Genomic DNA, 19,156 nt, shown 5'->3' on the forward strand with positions numbered 1-19,156 from the left:
ACTTCAATCATACATCATAACTTCTTCATCATAAATTTTTAGGTTTCTGCTTCTGTTGCGTTTAAACTGCAGTGAGTTTGGTGCTATTTAATTGTGAAGGGCACTTCACAACATGCCTGAGTATTTCTGGCTTGTAAGGGTCTTATGTGTACAAGCTGTGCTGAATTTAAATAGAAACTGATTCATTTCTGATTAGGTCTTCAACTTTGATTGTGGTGTTACAGCTTAAGGTGACTGAAAACTGATGCCACAATATCTCACAATAAGAACAGTGGCCTACTGCAGAGACTTTGAATGATGGGATAGCGCATTTAACAGACTGCTTTCTAATTAGGTTTAATTTGGGCGTCTTTACTTATCTAAAATAATTACCCTCACTTCGTCACTCCATTGTAATTGCCTAATTAATGGACATCACATTGTTTTGTGTACTTATCGTTAATTCATCTCAATTCAAGTCACTGTAAATTATAGCAATTTCAGCATTTTCCGAAGAAAAAGGAAAAAAAAAATGAACCATTATTTCACAGACTTCGATTTATTTTTCAAACAATAGAGTGGGTGATAATGGCTTTTTTGTACACTCTTCAGCATTTTATTAATCAGCATGTTATCAGTACATTTTGTCAAATACTTGCAATTGAATTCGAAATGTGGGGGTGACATTTATTTATTTGCAAAAGTTGTCAAACACAAAACGTAACAAAATGAAGCAAAAGAAAAAAAAGAAAAAAAAAAAGAAAAAGAAAACAACAACAAAAAAGCCCCAACAAAAACAAAACTGATGTGAGCCCACAGGGATTTCCTGATATCAGCTTTGACACATCACTATTCACAGCACATCAAATGAAAATACCGGACTATTGAACTCACCAGTATATATGTATATATCATTTAAAAAATGTGCCTATGGACATTTTTTTTATCGAGGTTTTTATCTTATTTGACTGTTAGCCCCGAAGAAGTACAAGAAAAAAAAAAACTGTTACAATGTGCACACAAGTCATTTGAACAGGACAGCCTGTGTTAGCTTTGACACAGGGCTATGTTAGACAAAGGATTACTATATCAATACCTCCATATAGATGTTAATAAATCAGAATCAAATCAAATACAAATATATGACTTCTTGCAACATTCATCTGTTAGAAAATGTCAAGTGTACATGATTTCTACGTTTCATGTCACCATACTGTGAATAAACATTGTTAATGGGTTTTTTCTGTCTTTCTTTTCTTTCTTTTTTTTTAACACATAACATTCAAAGTTGTACAAATAATCAATGATTAATGGTTTAGGATATTATGATACATTACATGGCTCAGTGGCCCTTTTCCCCTATTTTAAAGGGGATATCCACTCCTCTTCAGCATTCAAGAAAAACTGATGAATTTTAAGGAAAGACATTGGTTACCCCATTATAAACCTGAATTCTTACAGTCCCAAGACAGACAAACAAACACATTTAAAAATTTCTAGCGACAATCCAATAGGCATCACTGCACATTCCAAAGAATAGCAGTATACACATACTGTATGTAAAACCTTTCAGAACTCTAATAGTATGTTGTTTATTGGTTGTTTAAGTTTTGGTGAACTTTGATTTTTATTATTTTAGATACTGCTTACTTCCCAAGGGGTGAATTATGAGGTCTAACCTGAGGATTTTACATTAATGGAACAAAAAATACAGTAGTTATGCTGAGCAATGCAGCAAAAAAAGAATTACCCCAATAAAAAAAAAAAAAAAAAAAAAAAACGCAATAAAAAAAGGGTAAAAAATTGTGAGAAAGTGGACAAATAGAAGTACAAATAGCAGATAGTAGCAACAACAGCAACAAATTAAATACAACTGAGATTTAAGGTAGTCCAGGATTGCAAATCCTTCTGGACATTTCCCAGTTGAAAACATTCGGCAGCCTGTCTTTTAGGTATCAAACAAACGTAATTTCTTCTGCATGAGCTATAAAAGGGTATGAGTGGAAAAGCTATGTGGATTAACAAGAAACGAAAAAGTTTAAAAGACTTCTTGAATATGATATCCAATAAAATCTCTTTTGCTCGCTAAAATTCAAGTGGTGTTTGTGTGAGAGTGGCTGGGTGCAAATAGATTGTGTGACGAGTCCACATGTGTAGCTTTTGCATTGGAAGTGCACTTTAGTCTTAATAAACCCAATCAATGGTATACCTATGAACATTTCTGCAAAAACTACTTTTATGCCACACTTCTAGTACTGATTTCATTTCTAAATTATGCGATACTTGTATTTATTGGTATGCAGATATATATAATTTTTTTCTTTTTGGAAAGGCAAGTATAAACAGATTCATAGTAAGGGATTTGAGGTGTTTAATATGGAGCAAAAATACAAAGGGAATTTGATGCCTAATATTTCTAGTATAATTTATGCACCATGCAGTAATTTAGTATTTAATATATAATACAAGAGCATCATATTTCCTCTACACAACATCAGTGTATTTTTTAACTGTAGTTTTGATAAGGTGTCAAAATAAAACAGGAATGCAGAAAAAAAAGATTTTACTATTATAGTAGTGGCGTTTTAAACATCTTATCAAATGTTTTTTTAGTTATGAGATAAAGCATTTTGATTATGGTCCAAAAAGCATAGTGTATAACTGTTTCTTTGTGTGTTTGTTGGTTTAAAAGTGACACCATCCAGTGGCTAATATCCTACTGTATTAGCCCCAGTAAAATAAACCCAAACCCAATCCCATAATCCTATCAGAAATTACAAGACTATAATCAACTCAGGACAAAATCTTGAACATGAACTAAATGACCCCAAGCACAGGAAATGAAAGCACAAACTTAATGTTAGGGTCAGAATTTTGTATATAAAACATAAAACATTAACCACTCCCACCACCAGCATGTTCCTTTTTTTCCAAAACCATTTTGAAGAAAAAAAAAAAAAGCAAACTCTATTGGACATTGATATTCTCTATACAGCTCGAGCAAAGTTTATATTGAATCTGAAAATGGTACTGAAGTGTACCGAGCAAGAAAAAAGTGGGATCTGGGGAGGTTTTTTTTTACTCTTCCTCTGTGCATCCGAGTACTTCTGCACGCAGAGTGATCCTCCCGTACCACGACCAAGGAAGGATCCGGATGAAGCGGGAGTAGATGGGAGGATCGATCACATTTTTCCTGTGTGTGTCATTATCAAAGTTTCCTTGAAATACCTAAAAGAATTAAAAAGTAGAAACAATCAGGGAAAAACTAAATATTTCATATTTGTGCATGTTACAAAAATTGGAAGTATATTTGTTAGTTCAATTCCAGTGAATATAAATGTAAAATATTTTGTTTCAGAATTTCATTGATAAAACCTATAGTAAATGTATATAGCTATGTAAAAGGTAAACATTTAGAACATAAATTTGATAGATAGATAGATAGATAGATAGATAGATAGATAGATAGATAGATAGATAGATAGATAGATAGATAGATAGATAGATAGATAGATAGATAGATAGATAGATAGATAGATAGATAGATAGATAGATAGATAGATAGATAGATAACTTTATTCATCCCAATGGGAAATTTACAGCTTCCAGCAGTATTCACAAACATAGGCAATTAGGCACTGGAGAGTGAGAACTAACATGAGCACTGGAATGTAAGATTATGAGTAATGTTCTTTCTACAGTCTTTTACAGTCATGTGTGTTTATAAAACTAGGAGCTACTGAGCAACTCATAAAATAGCTCAACATTTGCGATCATCATTGATCCAACACCAGCTTCTCCATGCCAGAGCCTTTAAACACTTACGGAGGTCCAGTGTCCAAACTGAAGAATAAAAACCTGCTTATTTTGAAGCCACTGATATCAAACTTGCAGGAAGTGTGCAGCTAAAAGATTTGTTGTCTCAGCTTAAAAGTAAGAGGCCATCAAAATGGGAAAACAAAATATACGAAAGAAAAGTAAACAATTTCAATAACTTCTTTTTGTATAACCTACCAATGGTAGGGTAAAAGAAAAAAAAGGAGAAAAAAAAAAACGGAAAACAAAGTTCTCAGGTGGGCTTCAAAGGCATCTCCATCTCCTTTTTTTGCATGCAGACAGCCTGAAGTATATCAACACAAAGAACAAAAGAAAACAGTTCTCACTGAGTCAGGCTCAGCTTCGTGCATCACAAACAGCAAATATACAACTTGTACATTCTTCTGCAGACTGTTGCACTGCATTCTTTACCGCCATAGCATCAATCTTATGTCTGCACCGTTGGTGTGAGAGAAGGAGGGCGAGGGTGTGATGAAAAATTAATTAGCGGAGACAGAGCTTATTTGCTGAGCTTTTCATCAGCTTTCTGAAATGTTTATGTTGGCAGTTTTAAGACTTTACAAGAAGCATTCAAAATAAAGGATCTGAACAAATGTTTCGAAATGTATGCAGTGTTAAATGCAATGTATTTAAATTTATGGATGTGGAAAGTTTCTACTAGATGTATGATGCATTTTGATATAATTGCGCATTTAGTTGTTATAACAGAGTTGCTTGAAAAAATAAATATTGATTACAATATTTAATCACAATTAATCGCAACTTAATTGCACATTCGTCTGTTCTAAATGTACTTGAAATTAATACTTTTCAGGTTTTTAATACTCTAATCAACATGGCCATGGACAAATTCTTTATACAAACGTATATATTATTAGTGAAACCAAACTCAACATAGAGCATGAAGACAAAATATTCTTGTAAAAGTCTTAAAGTAATTATGGTGTTTTAAGTTATGCAAATCATCAGGACACCAAACGGAATATATAATTTTTATTATTATTATTTTTATATATATAAATTAATTAATTTTTTTTTTTTTATTCATTTTTTTTTTTTTTTTGCGAGGGAGCCACGACTGGACCAAATGGAAATTAAATATTCTATTCAATTAACTTATTAATTAATTAATTCATAACATTAGGCGTTGCTTTACAGAAACAACAACGGACAGCTTTACAGAAATAAATACAACATTCTACAAAATGGTATCAGTCTATTTCACATGACATTTAGAATTAGGAAAGCTTTCCTAATTATTCGTGCTATTTCAACAACAGGTTACGATTGTAAAAATGGAGAAAAAATGGCTACAACCGACTACACGTATTAGTCTCTCTTATATAGTCATGATCTAATCCTGTTTGCATGAAATAACTATGACCTTTAAAGAACAAAATAATGCCTGATTATATTTTAGCATCAACAATAAAATCCAGCTAACTGAGTAATCTATGTATGAAGACCGGACTGCTCATCTTGCCAAGTCATTTTGTTTTGTGTTTGTATGGTCTGTTTAGATTTTTCTTCTTGTCTTTATTGTTAGTCTCGCCTGATTTGCTAATCTGCATGTTTCACGTTCATGAGACACTTTGAATCATGTTTTGTTGCCTGCATTTTCCTTTAGTTGATTTATACAGTTTTGCTATTCATTGTGAGTAGGATACCTGACTCACACATATTTACAATAAAATGGCAATTATTTAAAGAAAGTTTTGTGAATAAAGGTACAGTTTGCTAAAACTTTGGAGAGACCCTGCATTTCCCTCCTTCTACTGAAAATTGTGCATTCTTCATCTTCTGTCAAGCTCTCGAAATCCTTCATGATGTTTTTTTTAATCTCATAACTAGAATTCCTCAGTGGTTTGCTTTAAATAGAGCAATTAGAGTTGCCTCCTATACGATGAGTCTGAAATAATTCACCCTCAGTAAGCAACTTCACATTTTTGCCCCATTATCCTATACAGTGTTTTGAGTGTAAAATAATTAGATTGTTTTCTGTCATCATTACTAGTAATTTTATTTGTGAGAAATGTCGACCAGAAGCCATTCTGATAGGATTGTAACATTGGTGCTGTACAGCTTAATATTAGAGAGAATATTAGAATCTAAGCGGCATTTAGATTTGTTAAAGGAAATTCGGCGTGTTTTCAACTTACACTGAGGCTGTGACTCATGAAATTGGTGACTCATGAGTATAATCTCAATGCACCATCCCTCTCACGTTTGCTTTTTCAACAGGTTTGCCCCATTACCTAAGGCGAATACTTACAGGCCTGTTGAAAGTGCTTTGGTTATAGGAAACTCTATGGTATGTGAATTAGCAAGGCCTTTAGAGGCATTAGAAGCTTTAGTCAGATTTATTACAGAAACCTGTGCCAGAAACTGCAGGTCATTTTAGGTTGTTATGAAGGTGCAGGTTTTCTAAGGCACTTATGTACGTAAGTGCTCATGGTGTTTGCATTCTTTAGTCAGAGGTTAGTAAGAGTAGTATTAAAAAGGAGTGTGTGAAGGTGATCCTGATGGACAGTGATGTAGAATGTTTTCGCTATATCACGATGCAGCATGGTGATGCGGGTTACAGCAGCATATGGTTGATGAATTTCTTGGTGTTTAGTTGCTGCTCTGAAAACAATGTAAACTTTATTAGCAAGTAAGCCATGCTAAAGTGGAAATTTGGTATCTGTTCATCTCTGGGAGGTGCTAATCTCTTTTTTTTTTTTTTTATGTGTAGATAGGCAAGTACCTAGTCAATCACAATAAATCCAGGGCAAACCCTGTCTAAACCACTGCCTTGAGGCAATGCACGCATTCTAAATAACATTATGAAGCCCAAAAAAATATGTTTGCATTGATCCAGACTGGTATCTTACACCATTTGATAGAAATGGCCCAGATAACATTTAATTTAATGTGCAAATCAATGAAGTCTTGCTGTCTGGCTCAGTTGAAGGAAACTATTCTCCGCAGTAATCTAAATTTCAGTCTAACCTTCATATTTTTTTATTGTAATCTATTATATAAGGGTCTTGATTTTGCGATTTTTAACCAGGTGGTATTAAGAAACAGAAAACAATCTGAATTAGATCTGCATATTGTAAAAAAATCACTATATAAATATAGATAGTGATTGTTTTATTACAGTGTCCACACTGATTTTCTTAAATTATTTCAAATTCAAACCCAGCTGCCAGAAAAACTAACTTCGCAATGTATGGCATTTCCGAAAGGTTTTAACGTCACTATGAATTTTTCTCTATTCGTTGTCAGGCAAGTCAAAGAACATTGTCTGCTTCATGGTTAATTAAACATCTAAGTGCACACTTGACTGTAATATAGAGCTTATAAGTGGCATATAATGGGGCTTAGCATTGCCAAAATTTAACTATTGCAGTTAAGACATAAAGGGCAGGTGATGAAATTCTCTGAAACCAGTGGACTGGACCTGATGAGTCACACTGTGTTGTTATATTAGCAAAGCCAGATAAAAGAAAGTCTTTGTGCAGGCTTTAAAAAAAAAAAGTCTTTGTGCACTGTAGGTCAAACCAAACCGAAAATGTATCTTGTATTTCCCACTAGCACAACTATCAGCTGTAATGCTGAGAACTGCTGAAATATATATTTTTTTGTGTTGTGTCCAGAATAAAACGCCTCACAAAGGCAAGCTCGCTTGAATGACTGATGGTAATGTCATTTTTACTTTGACTCACACTCCACATTGCCATAAAGATGCGAGAATCCCAAACTCCCAAGATCCCTGAGTTGCAAGTTATATCAAAAGAGGTGCTCATTCAAGATCTAGCAGATATTATATAATCCCATATTTCTGTTTTTGTTGCCTTTTAATTATCAGGCTTTAAAGATATTAAATAAATTTTTATTCTGAAAGCTGAAGTTCAAAGTCTTGGTTTTATGATTAATAAGGGGCTTAGTGCTACAAGACATGAGATTAAGTGAAAGTATAAGTGAGTAGAGAGAGTGAGTGGTGGATTAGAAGCAGACAGGCACTCCCATTTCCTCCCTTTAAAGCTAAAGACACATTATTGAGACAAGATCCCATGAGAAGGACAGCATTGCTAAGTATCACTTTTCAGCCTCTTTAAGTCATAATAATGCTCAATTTATAAACATTGAACTAAAAAGCATATGAAGGTAATTCAAGCAGATGGTCTCCAGAGCCATTACCAAGAGCATCATCAAAAAACAATATATTATAGGCTAATAATGACAAAGTGAAGCGTTTTCTATTTTGCTTTCATTTGTAAACTACATCTTTGGTACCATTAGTATGTACACTATATGGATAAAGCATTGGGACACCTGATATTTTCTGCTTTATGTGTTTTTCCCAAACCGTTAAAGTTGGAGGCACGCAATTGTATAGGATGTCTTTAGATGTGGTGAAATTAAAATTTCCCTTCACTCGAGTCCAAAACCTGTTCTAACCCTGTGCACAAAGCCAGCTCCATGAAGATATGGTTTGCATGGGTTGGAGTCGCCTGCTATAAAGCTCTGACCTCAATCCTGAACCCCTTTGGGATAACCTAACCCCTCGCCTCCTCACCCTACATCAGTACTTGGCTTTACTACTTCCATTGTGGCTGAATCAGCACAAATCTTACTCCAAGGAACATCTTCTCAGAAAAGTGTAGGTTGTCATAACAGCAAATGTGGAACTGGATGCAATATTTCTTTCTGGTGAAATATATACACACTAAAATATACTAAATAAATTAGTTTTTAAAACTAAAGTGCTCTATTGTTTTCTTTTTTCTTCAAAATGTAATTTAAATGTGAAAAATAAAGAATTAACAAAAACCAAAACCAATGAGTTAATTAGGCATTTAATTTCTTTTATTCAACAAAACTTTCTGCTTCTGATCATTTATTTACGGTTTAGATAAGTTTCAATGCCTTTAGCAGCAAGACACAAATAAAATTCAAAATATAATTTATTTTGTTTGTTCGGATACAGTTAGTATTTCTTTTTCCCTGCATTTAGATGAAGATGAAGCTTTCTAGCTCTAGACATGTTCACTGTTTAGCATGAACTGATTCTGAAACAAAGTGAGAATAAAAGACAGTAGTATGAGGGCTGATGTTTTATCTGGGTCTGGTGACCATTTCTCTCAATCTTCTTCTAAATAGCTCTGAGACAACAAATATGTATTTATAATAGAACAGAATAGCTTCAGAATCAGAATAGCTTCAGAACTGACACACTGAAAAGCACCTTATAAATTCATCTATAGAATTTGAGTTACTGTGTTAGTTGTCTTCTACTCATATATTTCTATATAGCCGAGGCAGAGATGTTTAATTTTGGGCTATAAATGCAAAACAAAAGGTAAAATGGCTTTTAAAGAAATACACAGAAATATGACATTTGTGAATAATTAATCATAGTTTTCCCAGAAAGTAAATGGAAAAGTTTTTTTCTCAAATATCCATTTTTGGCCCTCCAGGCTTTTCTCACTGTCCTTTTACTGAAAAAAAGCTGTTCAATAATGACACTGAAACAAAATAAAAAATAAATAAATAATAACTTGTTAAATATAATGTTTGTATATGTATATATTTTGGACCCATGCATGTTTCTTTTGTTTTATGTAACAAGCTTGATAATTTAATATTTATTTTGAGCAAAGAAATACACAATTCTACACATATTACACATTATTTTCATTGAAAAATCCTTCCTTGGCGCCAAATATTGAATACCTTCAGCTATGCCCCTTGTTAAACTTGCCAAAGCCATACTTTTTGATTTTGTGATTCAGTTCATCACAGACAAGTTTATTAGGATTTAGGTGCGGTTATTGGGCAGGCCATTCAATTAACGATAACATGCCAGTTTACTTTTTGCTCTCTTAATAACTCTTAAAGCTTGGATGTATAATTTTGGTAAATTTATAGGTAAATTTATGGTAAATTGGATTAGTAATCCAAAATGAACTGAATGCCGCTGAAGTATGGAATGGTAGCCATGTTGGTTCAGTATTCCTTTAACCCGGAATAAGTCTACAATCTTCCCTGCCCAAAAATAACCCCAAACTATTAAAGTTCCACCTAAATGTTTGAATGTGGGTGTAAGGCAATTAGATAACATCTTTCTTGTTCTCCATCTTACATAATGTGAAAGAAAGTTCTGTGGACAGATGGATGTGTCCAGATTTAAGTCATTTACTGTCCAATTCTTGTGTGTTTTTGCCTTTTACTTAGTTTGCTTAGTTGCATGTAAACAAAATGAACTATATATAAAACATAACTTGTTCTGACTTCACCATTGAACACTGAAAAATAAATCTAAACAATAGAATTGTTTTATTTAATATCTTATCTTATTCACACATTTGATGTCTTCCTTTTTATATGATCTTTGCTTCTCATCCATATGCACATGCTCTTTAACATGGTAAGTCTGTCATACTGTCATAGCATCACACACGCTGCCAACTCTACTCACATCAGTTGGCTCCCTCAGGGCCTGTGCGTTCTTATCAGATATGAGCTTTAGCAGCTTGTGGTGGTTCTGAAGTAAAGCTTAGTTATGGCTGAGTGCTGTAATTTCCATACAGCTAGCAGCTGGGTACAGGGCCGGTCGAGCAGCAGGCCTGGCAAAGTGCTGCAGGAGGACGTGAGGGAGCGGCACAGTGCAGCACAGATGGTGAAAGGAGGGGAGCACTGTGCCACACTAGTTGTGTTTTTGTATTTACTTAATGTCAGGGATTGACAAGCGGAAAATCCCATGACCTTCTTCAGCAGGTTAGGCAATTCCCAGAGGCAGCTCTGGCAGCTGAGGTGCTTCAAAATACAACCCAACTAGTTTGCAGGTAAAAATGCTTAACCCTTCGAGATCTGTCACTTCTTGCCAGTGTGAAATAAAACCATGTTTGATTCCTGTTGCTTTGCCTTACAAATGATCAGTTTCACCCTATCAAACTACACATAAAGTGCAAAATTAACAATCTAAATTTTTTTGGTATCTTATACAGTGCAAAATTAACAATCCAACTGTTTTGGTATATTATTTCGAATTCTGTTATCAAAAGACTGTGGTCTGGATGCAGCCCAGCTAACTATTCCAGCCATTTTCAATCAAATCATATTGTTATCAAGGAGGTAGTTTAGTGATTGCAGTTTTCCATGTTGCCTTTTGGAGATTCTTTATTATTGCATATTTAGTATTTAGCGACTTCAACAATCCATACATCCATACATTTACTATATTGATTTTTCTACACAGAGTCACGCTGAGCCTGAAACCTACCTAGTTCTCTAGACAGGGTGCCAACCCATTGGAGCACTGAGAGAAAATACACACAGGGCAGAGGCTGGATTCCCACAGAAGTGCAAGGTTTAGGTGCTAACCACTAAACCACGGTGCCCCAAGTGACTCCATGATATGTTAAAAAATAATGAAAACAATGTTAGAAGATAACTGGATAGAGAAGCATACATTCATTTTTCTTTTGACAATAAACAGCCCAGAAGCAAATATAATAAATACAGTATGACAATATTCTATCCATGTACTGATTGTTTTTCTCAATGCTTATCCGCACGCTTCTCCATCTACATTACTTCATTTTCTGACTAAACTAGCCAGGCATTATCTCTGCAAATGCTTCACATATTTCGGAATCAGCCGGTTTAAATCTACCACAGGGGTCAATCTTACTTCACATTTTGCAACAGCAGCATGGTTCTTAACATCTTTATATAAACATGTGTAGCAGAGCAAGTTCAGACTATTAGATCCAGTCCACTAAGACCAAACATATCTATAGTCCATTTACATAGATAAACTCTTCATCAGTGAAAGCCTGTGACATAACCAGTATCTCATCTTTGTATTTATTCAAATCTGTGCAGCCACATGTTGCGCTAGTCATGTGACCTGAAGTGTGAATGAAAGTGTTTTTAACACTGTAGTAAAGTGGGTATTTTAAAATCAGTCTTGTTAGCTAGCTAGTCTACATGTTCTTATACCAGCTCACTAAGCAAATAATATCTAGCAGGTGTTTAAAATGTTAGTGAATAAAATAATCTTTACTTAAATTCATGTTAATTCGAAAAAAAAAAAAGTCTATTGGGGACATAAATAATGATTTATAGAAGCATGACTTTATTCCAGGGCAGGTGGCTCAGGCGGGTCTAGTCGCCCTTTTGGCCTGCTCCTTATGCTGTACTGTGAAAGGCTGTTTCTGGAGTGCATTAGCACACTCGCACATTTATTAATAGCTAATTATGGAGCAACTCCACATACTAACTTCACAGTATGGAGTACTAACAAATGCTTGAACACTAATGCAACATGTGAATATTTTTCTTCAGTTCATCTCCTCCAAGTAGTTCTATTCATATGAATTTCAGAGTCAATAATCTACTATTCCGAATGGTTGAAATTCTAGTTGTCAGAATTATGCCAATAAACTGCATTACCCACTTGCAGGTCCCATGACTGTCATTTCACTAATCACCTTCACTTGTGTCTTATGTCTTGTTAAGCACCCTGTTTACGCTGTGGTTTCTGCATTTCTTTTGATAAGCTTTTGATTTTTTTTTTATGCATGTGCTCCTCAGCCTTGACATTACTCTGCCTGTTTGAGTATTATCCAGTGTTTATCTTCAGGGTTATTGTTCATTTATGTTGGTTTATATTTACTTGTCTTACTGTTTAAATAAATCTTCACTTGCATCCAACACCTCCATTTATTACATCAAACTAAAAGTGAAATGAATATGAGTATGAGCCTGAAATAAAGATTATTTTGTTTGTCTCATCTACACTATATAAACGAAAGTACTGGGACACCTGTCTGGACACCAGCTACCCGTTGTGTTTTTTTCCCACCAAACTGTTACCACAAAGTGGAAAGCACACAATTCTATTGGATATCTTCTTATGTTGAGCATTAAATTTGCCCTTCAGTTGAACTAGAAGACCCAAACCTGTTCGAGCATTGGAAAGCCCTTGTGCACAAAGCAAGCTCCATTAAGATATGGTTTACATGGGTTGGAGTGGGAAATCTTAAGTTGCCTGCTACAGAGCTCTGACCTCAACCCTAATGAACGAACACCTTTAAAATCATTTATTCATGCTGACTGGACCCTGGACTTCCTCACTCTACATCAGTACCTGACTTTACTAATGCAATGTGTTGTGGGGCTGAATGAGTACATATTTTCACAACCCCACTCCAATATTTATTGGAACGCATTCCCATCAGAATTGAAGTAATTATAATACAAAATGGAGACTAAATTAACCTTTGTCCATATGGGTTAATGCAACTGACTTCAACTGCATGGAATCAATGTACACATTTGAATTAAGTTAAATCATTGAGCCTTCTGTGTATGATTCAAAGTGTAAGTCCTCCTCTTAATTTCACATACAGTAATATATAAGGTGGGGTCTAACTTAAAAAAATGTAGAGACCATTGCTGAAAATGCTTCTATTGCATTATTTTCTAATTTAAAAAAAAATATATATATATAAAAATTATCAAGTAAGGTAGAATCTTGAAAATATTTACTTATTTTTTTTATTTGTATTTTTTTAGTATAATTTCGAATTTAATACCCCAGTCTTTTGCTTCAAATACAAACATGCATTTAAGCTGGTGTGGAGCTCAATAATTTCAAACCTTACAGTAAGAGTCAAGGAGAAGCTGACCTTTTGTGAAATAAAGCAGATAATATGAACAATATAACAAATTTACCTAAATTTTCCTACATAAAATTTCTAGATTTTTACTACTGTCCAATTGTCCACTGTCTACATGTTACACCATTCATGAGTTATAAAACTAACGTGACAAGTGAAGTAAATTGATGCATCCAGCAGCCTTCAATGGGCTATTAAGTTTAAAATGCTCACACTGGAGGCTAAATCAAGAGTGTGAATGTCTGGAGTGGCAGCTGCTATTATTTTCTTCTGGCCAGGGCAGGTCAACCTTAATAATGAGACTTGTATGTAATGCAGTTTACTTCAACTAGACTGTGTACCACCATGATTCCTACATCTTTAAATCAAATAAATTGAAAAATGGTTTCATTCTATTTAACAGGTAAAATGCTTTTAAGGCTTTAATAGAAAATTATTTTATTTATACTTAAGTCTAACATATTTACTTTATTGCTAAACCCTAAGTTACATTTTTGAACACAACAAAGGCAATATGGTTAAAAAATATGAATTAGTATTGACAAGTATTCTGTGGCATCATTAGAAACTAGTGCAACAGATAATAATAATACAAATAGTGTTAATAAAAAATATTAGTAGTAGTAGTATTACATTACCTAAAATTTACAACAAAGGTAACAAAGTAATTCAAGGCTTATATTCACTGACATAGTAAAAAAAATTAATGATCAACTCCTGCAGAATTTTACATCATTAATTTAATAATCCGCATTAAGATTAAGTATGTTACATGATATTTGGGGACATACTGGACTTAGATCTCAGGGTATTAATACATGTGCTTGCTTCAGCCTCTTCATTGAATTTTGCAAAAGTAAAAAACACAAATGTAGTTGTTTGTTAATTTCATCAATTATACACATTGATCATATAAACATTGTTTACTGTTGATGTTGATTTTGGTTTAAAAATGCTACGGTGATACTGTATTGTTTTAATAATGCTAAAGTAAACGGTTTATTTCTATTTAATAATTATATTATACTATATTATATTATATTATATTATATTATATTATATTATATTATATTATATTATATTAGTTAATTAAGTAAAGTGTCAACCTGTTTTTCTATGTAAAATGTCAGTAGAAATAATAGCAGGGGTCACAGGAACTACTCTACACCTATTTACCTTTTGTCTCAAAAAGCATGTTCTGGCAGTGACATAATATTTACTCTAGGATTATGATAAAATTTAAATTGCAGTATTACCGAATAACATAGCCTGCAGGTTAAAAAATAACTTGTTTAATGTATTATGCATTTAAATGTATTCATTTAGGCCAATGCTGGAGTGATGATTGCTTTAGTCTCACCAGTCATTAAAAATATTATTTTATGATTACTATAGATGACAGTGATACTACTGTCTAAAAATAATAGTTTAATCAAAGCAGTCACAAAGCAGACATCAACTGAATCAAGTCTGTTCACATGTCCATCAAACCCTGGAGAATTTAAGAACCTGGCAATCAAACCCGGATTTCCAATTCAACCAATGACTGGGACGTACTGTTCAACCGAATAACAGCTATTATTGTCCAAACACGTGGCTCAAAAGGAGCACTAATGGTTGCAAAGGGACACACTAATTGATCAGCATCTAATCTAAGCGTGCAATCCGGTTTACCTTCTTTTGACATACTTTCTTTCTTTCACCAAGAAGAAATACGTATTTATGGAGGTTAATTAACTCATTGTCACAGACCTCATAAGGCTTTAAACACTAATAATTTTTTGCTGCGCTTGACTGCACTAGCTATTGTGTACTATATCAGATAAAAGCTTTTGGAGATTAGCAAAACACTTGGGGAGTATTCTGACAGAAGGACATAGCAGTTGAGTTGACTCTTTGCCAAAGGCCAAGGAAATGATCTTTTCAACTCCCTGTTGGGGACAGCCTTGAAGCTAATCACTTACTCCAGTAGGATGAAATGTTAAAAAGGCAGATCGATGATTCTTCTTTTTTTCCTCTGCTTCTAAAGAAAATTTATTTAAGCACCCAGGCTACTTATTCAGTACTTTGCGCATCTTGTGTGATGCTACAGTGACATTGATATTTTATTAATTTGTTGATCTTCATCGTGTCCAGTGTCTGAGTGGATTTAGAATGGATGAGCTTTAAACATGCAGCTGTGAGGAGGCAATACTACATGCTGCACCAGCCAATGTTCTAATGTATAAATCCTGTGTGGACAAGCGGCAATTTTCCTGTGCTGGTAAAAGGTCCAGGTAACCTGGTAAACTTGTTTGTATATATATATATATATATATATATATATATATGTCTAGATTCCATATGGATGTAATACATGACACTTAGGCCAAAGAGTTTCACCTCACCAAATAATCTCATCTTTCAACAGAGCAGTCATGTCCCTTTTTATTGACAAATGCCATCCAGCTTGAGACATATATCCTGATTGAAGGAATTCTGCAGATGTTCCTATTTGACATTTACTTCCATCTTCATTCCAGTCTTCTGGAAATAAGAATCCCCCTTACTAAACCCATTCAACCACATTTGCATTGTGTGTCTAAGTTGTAAGAGCTGTGGTGGTTAGTAAATCCCTTCCATTTATGGATAATAACCTGAATACTCATGTACTATATTGTGTAATTATGACATTAAAACATTATGAGTGGTGAGTAAATAACACTGATTATCTCTTATTCATGGCACCTGTTAGTGGGTTGAGTATTTTAGGCAGAAAGTGAACCTTCCTTCTTTAAAGTTGACATGTTAGAAGCAGAAAAAATGAGCAAGTGTAAGGACTGGAATTTGACAAGGTCCAAATTGTGATGGCTAGACAACTGGGTTTAGACCATCTTCAAAACTGCAGCTTTTGTGGGCTGTTCCCGGTCTGCAGTGCTCAGTATCTATCAAAAGTGATCCAAGGAAGGAACAGTGTTGAACTGGCAACAGGGTCATGGGCAGCCGAGGATTATTGATGCACAGGGAAAGCGAAGACTGGCCCGTGTAGTTCAATCAAACAGACGAGCTCCTGTATCTTAAATTGCTGATTATGTAAATGCTGTTAATGATTGATGGTAAGGACTGTTTTGGCAGGAAAAGGGGACCAACACAATATTAGGCAGGTGGTCAAAATGTCTTGTCTGATTGGTATATTTACTTATGTAATATGTGATATATTAAAAAATAAGATTTGACCAAAAGATTTCAAAAAGTTGTAGCATATTAAAATGTGGTCTGAGTATTTTCCCAGTACACTCTACATTTCTTTAGTTTTTTTTTTCTTTACAAGGAATGCACTTGTATACACTTACACATCACATTTAGTACATCTCTAAACAGTCATTTTTGAAACCAGGCAGATGGCCTTGGCATCCACTATTAATGCTTAAGGCAAGCATACTGGGACTGAGACAAGCACCTAAATCTGAAGCACTGCTTTCTAAACCAAACAAATTTTAGACATTATTTCTAATACATATTTCTATTTACAACCCAATAAATCTAATTACCATCTAACCAATACAAAACAAACACAGAAGCACACTACTATAACATTTTAACAAATGCAATTTGGTGCAAAATTCTTTGTACAAATTTTTGCAACCGTGGTTGTAAGTGAGGATAAAAAAAAATAAATTAATTATAAGCATAATTAAACAATTAAAAATGAATATATAATTCATTCAAAAACCCAGCCATTAGGGGGGCACAAGCCAGTGTACTCTTAGTGCCGGTCCCAAGCCCGGGTTAATGGGGAGGGTTGCGTTAGGAAGGGCATCCAGCGTAAAACATGTGCCAAATCAAATATGCGGATCACAAATGAGAATTTCATACACGATCGGTCGAGGCCCGGGTTAACAACGACCGCCACAGGTATCGTTAGCCGACAGGGTACCGGTGGAAATTGGGCTACTGTTGGCCCAAGGAGGAGAAGGAGAGGAGGAAGGCGTCTACAGAGACGGCAGGAAAAGGAGCAGTGTAGGAGAGTAGAGGTTCGGGTTGGTACTTTAAATGTTGGTACTATGATGGGAAAAGGGAGAGAGATAGCTGATATGATGGAGAGGAGAAAGGTAGATGTGTTGTGTGTTCAGGAGACTAAGTGGAAAGGGAGTAAGGCCAGGAACATTGGAGGTGGGTTTAAACTGTTTTATCATGGTGTGGATGGGAAGAGAAATGGTGTAGGGGTGATTCTGAAGGAAGAGTACAGTAAGAGTGTAGTGGAGGTGAAGAGAGTTTCTGATAGGGTGATGATCGTGAAGGTGGAAGTTGAAGGGATGATGATAAATGTCATCAGTGCCTATGCTCCACAAGTTGGCTGTGAGATGGAGGAGAAAGAAAGATTCTGGAGTGAATTAGATGAAGTGGTAGATGGTGTACCTAGGAAAGAACGATTGGTGATTGGGGCAGACTTTAATGGGCATGTAGGTGAAGGGAACAGAGGTGATGAGGAGGTGATGGGTAGGTATGGTTTTAAGGAGAGGAATGTGGAAGGGCAGATGGTGGTAGATTTTGCTAAAAGGATGGAAATGGCAGTGGTGAACACGTATTTTAAGAAGAAGGAGGATCATAGGGTGACGTATAAGAGTGGAGGAAGGTGCACACAGGTGGATTATCTTCTGTGTAGGAGATGCAACCTGAAGGAGATTGGAGACTGTAAGGTGTTGGCGGGGGACAGTGTAGCTAGACAGCATCGGATGGTGGTCTGTAGGATGGTTTTGGAGGCGAAGAAGAAGAGGAGGAAAGTAAGGTTTGAAACAAGAATAAGATGGTGGAAACTGAAGGAGGAAGAGTGTAGTGTGAGGTTCAGGGAAGAGGTCAGACAGGGGCTTGGTGGTGGTGAAGAGGTGCCGGATGATTGGGCAACGACTGCAGGAGTGATGAGGGAGGCAGCTAGAAAAGTACTTGGTGTGACATCTGGAAATAGAAAGCAAGACAAGGAGATGTGGTGGTGGAATGAGGAAGTGCAGGAGAGCATTAGGGGAAAGAGGTTGGCAAGACAGAAGTGGGATCGACAGAGTGATGAGAAAAGTAGGCAGGAGTACAAGGAGATGCGGCAGCAGGTTAAAAGGGATGTGGCGAAAGCCAAGGAAAAGGCATATGAGGAACTGCATAAGAGGTTGGACACTAAGGAAGGAGAAAAGGATTTATACCGATTGGCCAAGCAGAGGGACCGAGCTGGGAAGGATGTACTGCAAGTTAGAGCAATAAAGGATGGAGAGGGAAATGTGTTGACTAGTGAGGAGAGTGTGTTGAGAAGATGGAGGGAGTATTTTGAGCAGCTGATGAATGAGGAAATTAAGAGAGAGAGAGAGAAGGTTGGAGGATGTGGAGTTGGTGAAGCAGGATGTAGATAGGATTAGTAAGGAGGAAGTGAGAGCAGCGATTAAGAGGATGAAGAATGGAAAGTCGGTTGGACCAGATGACATACCGGTAGAAGCGTGGAGATGTTTAGGAGAGATGGCAGTGGAGTTTTTAACCAGATTGTTTAACAGGATTCTGGAAGGGGAGAGGATGCCTGAGGAATGGAGAAGGAGTGTGCTGGTACCGATCTTTAAGCATAAGGGAGATGTGCAGACCTGCAGTAACTACAGAGGAATTAAGTTGATCAGTCACACCATGAAGTTATGGGAAAGAGTAGTGGAAGC

General features: G+C 35.4%; 1 protein-coding gene across 1 annotated transcript in view; it reads right to left on the reverse strand.

Annotated features, from left to right (window-relative positions):
* Nucleotides 1-522: 522 nt before the first annotated feature.
* Nucleotides 523-19,156, reverse strand: part of edil3a (EGF-like repeats and discoidin I-like domains 3a) — a 199,865-nt gene continuing 181,231 nt past the window's right edge. Inside the window, exon 10 of the mRNA XM_083527100.1 lies at nucleotides 523-3,207. Coding sequence (XP_083383226.1) covers nucleotides 3,058-3,207 — 150 coding nt within the window. The 3' untranslated portion in view covers nucleotides 523-3,057. The remainder of the gene's footprint in view (nucleotides 3,208-19,156) is intronic.

The sequence above is a fragment of the Silurus aristotelis genome, assembly GCF_946808225.1.
Source record: "Silurus aristotelis genome assembly, chromosome: 23".
Taxonomy (NCBI): domain Eukaryota; kingdom Metazoa; phylum Chordata; class Actinopteri; order Siluriformes; family Siluridae; genus Silurus; species Silurus aristotelis.